Raw genomic sequence first — 6,595 nt, 5'->3', positions numbered from 1 at the left:
TTTTGAAAAGTTGTATCATATATCAAAAAGAGCGTTATTTAATTTTAGTTACGCAATTTTATCTTCTATGTATATAGATATGAAAGTTATTTACTTTGAAACATGTCGACAATATACAAGGAAAGTTGTTAAAGAGTCAGAATGCTTGTAAAACATTATATTAATACACAACACACCCGATTGCATATGAATATAGCTTCTTGTTGCCTTAATCAATGTAACATGTACATACAATCAAGAAAAACGAAAGATATATTAATTCATAAGATTATACTTGCAGATACATATAATAAAGTAAATGAAAACGTACTGTGTATTTTATTGTAAATTATTAATAGTTCTTTGAGGAATAGTGTAAAAAAATTTAAATATAACTTTACTACGTTTTTTATAGATACATATATCTACGAGACAATAATATTCGATTTATTTGACATCTATAAGAGAAAATTCATTTTAAATTAAATAAAATATGATTTATTTTATATTTGTACTTGGTTCAACTCTCAATTACAATTCAAATAATTGTGCTCTTCAGATTTCAAAATTTTCCTCCGCAGCTGGCAATATTACGATGTTGCAACCAAAGGTTTTGGATTTGCTTTCTTGCAGAGTAATATTTTAACTTTCCCTGATATTTGACCCTTTAAGTTTGCGCTAACAAGTAATGGCATTGAATATGTATGTTCATTAAATGGCTTCGATGGGAGACTATCGTTAAAAACTGAAGGAATTGCTCCGATTTTCAGTTTCCTCTTACCATCTTCTCTAACACGCTCCCAAGAAAACCTGTCAAAATGCTCCTGAAAAAATATGCTATCAGTAAATGACTTCGCTATATATGTATATATTTGCTACACTGCAGCTTACAGAGCACACAAACAATGGATCCTTAGGCTCCCAAGTAGATCCATTAATATTCCTGATACTGTTAATCCATCCAGCTTTCTGTCCTTCATTTCTAGGAAAACGATGAAACATAAGAGTTTACTCCACAGTACCGGATTGAGCTCCGGTTGCAGAGCGGTGAACACCGTCGTACGATGAATTCCAAAAGACAGGGTGCCGATCACCGCGCACACGATTAGATCGTTCTTCAGTCTGGCGTTCACTGTCGAGCGTAACTTCTCCGGCAAAGGATCCACCAGCTCAGTATCTGACATTTGCTCGCCCACCTTGATCTTTACGTCTTTCCTCCTGCCGGACGTCTTGCTCTTGGTCTCCTTGTAACTCGCGGCCACGTTATCAGGCTGCGACGACGACGTGTTTTCTATGATTTTGGCTTCCTTCTCTTCCGTGTACCTGTCTCCTGTCTCTGGTGGCCACAAATTTGTCTTGAGGATGTCCTATATCACGGTAGGATCCGAAAAATCACGGCCTTTCACAGAACCGTAACAGTAATGTCTCGCGTTGTCTCACGTGCAGCAGGCCTCTAACGTGCATTAACCTCACTTATTTAATCATAAGGGAGAAACAAAATGGCGCTGGATCACGTGATTTAGTTAGCCAATCAGACCATTCCCTTCAATGTCGCTTCTCTATTATCTAGGACTCTACTCCTGGGTAGTCACCGCAGCCATATTGAATTTCTTGCTATCGAGGCGAGAAATTACCCTATTTTATGTTACGGTATTTTCCGAAATAAAAAGACATTTCAATAAAAAATCACTATAGATCGTTTCAGCACACTTCTAAAATTGACCGGATACTATCCTTTTCCCTCGACAATAAACAAACAGCCATAAAACGAAGCCTAAACATACGAAAAAACAAACTGTTTTCGACTATCGAAAGGAGTGGAGAATGTTCCTTCCGCATATGTATTATATTTCTTGCAAATCTTACCATACGGTAAATTTTACGAGTTTCACGAATACGTTAAACGTTATAGCACAAGTACAGAGCGAATAATAAAGAAATTTAACGCAACGCAAAATAGGTTGTCAACATCCCAGCAAACGCAAAAGGATTAAAAGATATTGAAATTTTTTAATACTTTTGAATCCCTTTTTTGGCGGAATTAGATGAAATTAGATGGGATTCGAAATGAGATGGTCCAATCCCATGGAATCCAAAAAAGAAAAATTTCAATTCCATCCAATCCTATGGAATCCGTAAAGGTTATGAAATTGCATGGCATTAGATGGTTTAGAAAACGTCTCGCGCCTCCGTTGGGCGACCAAGCGCCGTTGTTCGTCGGTGAGCTTTTGTGTATGCCTAAGGACATTACACGCACTACTGCCGACGGGCAATTAGCCCGAAAATGAGATTTGTAAGATCTGTCAGGCACCGTAGGAGGTCCCTTTACATAGCGGTCGAGACGAAACTTTGAACTCGAGAAGATGCCCCGGCGATGCGACGCTTAGCGGCATCGACGCAAACTGCCGGTAATGCAGATACCGCGCGGGCGTGTACTATTGGTGGCGCGTACCGCCACAGAGTTCAACACGGACACTTTTTAATCCCTATCCTGGCATTCAATGGTATTCATTTTATTGTCAGAATAGACGGAATTCAATGGAATTCAATACGGAAATTTTTAATTCCTAGTTTGGCATTTAATGGTATTCATTTCGTTAATGGAATCAATGGTATTCAATGGAATTCATCACGAAACTTTCCAATCCCTAACCTGGCATTCAGTGGTATTCATTTCGTTAACGGAATCAATGGTATTCAATGGAATTCATCACGAAACTTTCCAATCCCTAACCTGGCATTCAGTGGTATAATATTTTTGTGTCGAAATTGGATGGGATTCAAAAAAGACAAATTCTTTCCAAAATAAGGAATTCCATGATATTGAAACTATTTCAATCCCTTTTTTGGACAGAATGGAATTCGGAAAGTCTTTAATTGAATTCCTGGCAATCCCGTTTTAATTCTTTTCAATCTTTTTTCGTTTGCTGGGATGTCACAAGACAGAATTCTCCATTGGAAAGAGTGAGAGGAGAGAGTTCTTATTTCTGCCGCGACGGTACGGCGCCACCGTCAACGCAGAGTTCCCAGCTTAGGGACCAGGAGCCTTAAATTAAAAACTAATAAAGTTACACGCCATTAAAAAATTAAGTGTACAATTAAAAAATAAAATACATAGCATATTTCTGGAACAAATATATGTAGGAAAGATTCAAGACAGCATTTGGCCCATTCTTTTTATTGTAGAGAGATCTCGAACTTTCTATTTTATTTACTATTTTATTGCTCTGAATACATATGTAAGCACTATATGTCATACTGTTTAAAAATTCAAATAAAAATTTATTTTTTGTATAAAAAAGATTAAGATTGCAGCTTATTTGGCTGCTTGCATTTTCAACGGATCAATTTTAAAAATTATAGAAATATTTAGGTATCACAATTAGATCACAAGTTAAAGATTTTATAAATAAATAAGCAAAAATGCTAAACAAAAATAAACGATTGACACAATAAAAGCCAGAACAGGTACTAAAATGGAACAATTGATTCAAAAGGAATATTTTGTAGGAATACAAGAATTAATTTATAGACCTGATCCCATACAGCACAAAAAGTTGAAACAACGTTGCTGAGACGTTGCAATGTTGAATGTTGAAGTATAAATATTTTTCTAACGTTGAATCTATATGTTGATTCTTCTACATTGATTTTTTATGTTGATACAACATTGAAATATAATATTGAACAAATTATTAATCTTTCCACGCTAGTTTACAACGACGCCACTAGGCGACGTATGACGGTAAGACCAACTCGTAAATAAATCTTAGTTGGAGACGAATATAAGCAGGCCCCCGGCGTAGCAAAATCGTAATATCCGCGAGTCTTTGGACCTGACGCTTCTTTTAAATCTAGAGGAATAATCCAATCTGAGCTCATAAAACTTCCAACAATTGTAAAAAAAACGTGTGCTGCTAACGTGGCCAATGTTAATCAATATTTAATAATTTAATTGTTGTTGCATCGTTTTTAATATTTGTGAATCAATATATCAGGTTTTTGAACACTATAAAGATGTGTTATAATACAAGTATAAGCAAGAAAAAAGCGTCAGAGTCAGAGGATTATCACTAGCCCGTTCAATCGTCGATCTTTTCTGAATGTTGAATTACAACATCTACAAGATATTGCAATTCAGCGAACATTAGACGTTTGCGCAATATCTTTTTAACGTTGAATCTATATTTCGCAACGTTGATGCAATATACAGACATCTATATATTATCTAGACTACTAATACAAGCTTTGCGAATAAAACCACAATAATAGCCCAGGAAAATTAGGATTCATCTGCGGAAAAATTCGCACTCAGCTCAATTTTTGCATAGACCTTTATTTCGTCGTTATAAACAATATGTAAAAAGTCACCATCGATGTGACCCCTGCTAAAAATTTTAGAGGGTCAAAAGAAAAAAAAAAGTTTTTCGCGAATATCTCTTTATTCATTAGTCCTACGGCAAAAATAGTTATCACAAAATTTGTAGCTTATAAAATTCTCTACAAAAAAACGTTTTATAAGTTTTTTTCGTAGGATCCAACGTTTTCGTGTCCTGCGGCTTACAAAGTTTCAACTTTCATACGTTTCAGAGATAATGCACTGTTTTCCACACCATCTCGAAGGTACAGTGCTAGGCGCGTTTTTTGTAATATGGTGTTGCCAGTTTTTTGGCTTTAATGGCCAGAACTATTTGTTTAACTTATCAGGAACTCTAAAACTATTGAAAAGGAAGCCAGAACTCTCAATAGCTTGTAAGTTTTCGCAAAATGAGACGCTAGCTTCACACACACCGAAATGACCTTTTAAAAATAATCTATAATCTTATATTTTATATATGATTATTATATTTATATATAATTATATATAGATAATTGGGATAAAGTTCCGACGGTCTACCTCCGATTTCGAAGAAACTTTGTAAAAAGCTTCATTTGGAGTTAAAATAAAAGCCCTTAAAGCGAATTTTGGTGACTCTTACACAAGAAAGCTATTTTTTAAGATAAAATAGTAAAAAGAATGGTAAGTTTGGTAATTATTTAGTTCAGGCAAGCAACTTCCTGCGACCTTGACCTGGACATATATTATAGAGAGCACTCTCCTGAGTAACCTTCCAAAGGTTTTAGCCGTCGTTCGTTATTTATTAAAAAGTTATTAACAATAAAGTTTAAGAAATATAACAGTTTGTGTCAGTTCTAAGGGATGTAATTTGCTGATATGTGTGTACACAACACCCATGTAGGCGGGGGAAGGGCTACCGTCCCTCTCCCTGCGGCAGTGGTTGGTGGGGGTGGACTTTGTGTGGAAAGTTGAAAGCCCGAACCGTACAATAATAGACCTCGTTTCGCCCTGTAAGCAGGGGTGGAGTGGGGTGAACCTCGCTTCATGTATTAAGGGGAGGTTACCGTTAAAAAAATCAAATTTTTTTTTGCTTAATTTTTTACTACGTAAAACTTTAAACGCGTTTTTCTCGAAACAACATTTTTCGGCGCGCGGGGCGCTCTACAGCTTCAACGGATGAACCGATTTTAATAAATGACGGTGCAAAAGAAAGAAAATTTAATTTAGGGGGCCTTCAGAAAGCGTTTTTTTCAAAAAATTGGTTGCAAATAATTTTTTTCGAACGTTGAAGCAAAAAAAAAACAGGGAAAAAAGAGGTTTTTTTTCAAACGGCCACCATTTTGTTATAAGGGGGTTTTTTAAAAATCGGAAAACGATAAGGCCCCCCAAATTTAATCTATTTTAATAATTTTTTGGGTTTTTTTGTTTCCGATCAGCTGGCAAGGCTGTGGAATGCCCCGCGCACATAGAACCACGCCGTGTGGACTGAGAGCTGGAGCCGCCATTTTTAATTATTTTCTTCCAAAAAAATTCTAAATTAATCTTCATTTGTGTACAAATAAAAGCTGCGAAAATTTTTTTCTAAATGTACTTATTTTATATCAAAAAAAATTCTTGAAATTGAGGCATTTTTTGGGCCTCTGAACGGTAACCTTCCCTTAAGTTGAAACCGATTTAAAATCATACTAGCTTGGACCTTATTTCGCCCTGCTGCATTTGGGAGTGTGAGGTGAACCTCGCTTCGCGTGGAAAGTTTAAAGCCTGAACTGTACAATAATGGACCTCGTTTCGCTCTGTAAGTAGGGGTGAGTTGAGGTGGACCTCGCTTCAAGTGTTAAGTTGAAACCTATTTAGAATCGTGCTAGCTTGGACCTAGTTTCGCCCTGCTGCATATGGGGGTGTGCAGTGGACCTCGCTTCACATGGAAAGTTGAAAACCCGAACCGTACAATGACAGACCATCTTTTGTTTTGTAAGCAAGGGTGCGGTGGAGTGGACTTCGTTTTACGTGAAAAGTTGAAAACCCATGTGGAACATGTTTTCAATGCCTTTTGAATCAACAGGAAAATTCCTAAAGTATGATTGTTGACTTGAACAGAAAGATTACGTTAAAGTAAAGTGGGAAGAAGTGTTTATAATATATAATGGTGATTTATAATAATTCATAATGTCCTGTAGAATTGTTAAAATATCTTTCTACACTTTTCATCATTTTATCTTAAAAAATGGCTTTGTGATGGAAATCGCCAAAATTCCCTTTAAAGACTTTCATTTTAAC

General features: G+C 36.1%; 1 protein-coding gene across 1 annotated transcript; it reads right to left on the bottom strand.

The window, feature by feature from the left end:
* Positions 1-372: 372 nt before the first annotated feature.
* LOC112459470 (pecanex-like protein 1) lies at positions 373-1,598 on the bottom strand. Its single transcript, XM_025023575.1, has 2 exons — positions 871-1,598; positions 373-803 (listed from the first exon to the last, which is right to left on the bottom strand). The coding sequence occupies exons 1-2, from the start codon at positions 1,161-1,163 to the stop codon at positions 746-748; spliced, it is 351 nt and encodes a 116-aa protein (XP_024879343.1). The 5' UTR covers positions 1,164-1,598; the 3' UTR covers positions 373-745.
* Positions 1,599-6,595: the final 4,997 nt, after the last annotated feature.

The sequence above is a fragment of the Temnothorax curvispinosus genome, unplaced genomic scaffold, assembly GCF_003070985.1.
Source record: "Temnothorax curvispinosus isolate PA1 unplaced genomic scaffold, ASM307098v1 QBEX01009850.1, whole genome shotgun sequence".
Taxonomy (NCBI): Eukaryota; Metazoa; Arthropoda; class Insecta; order Hymenoptera; family Formicidae; genus Temnothorax; species Temnothorax curvispinosus.
This window is presented reverse-complemented; position numbering and strand designations above follow the sequence as displayed.

What these genes read in the sequence shown, in the direction of transcription:
- LOC112459470 (XM_025023575.1), bottom strand. Translation starts at nt 1,163, where the DNA reads ATGTCAGATACTGAGCTGGTGGATCCTTTGCCGGAGAAGTTACGCTCG. An exon ending in ATCCATTGTTTGTGTGCTCT is followed by an intron (nt 804 to 870) that starts GTAAGCTGCAGT and finishes ATATTTTTTCAG; the next exon opens with GAGCATTTTGACAGGTTTTC.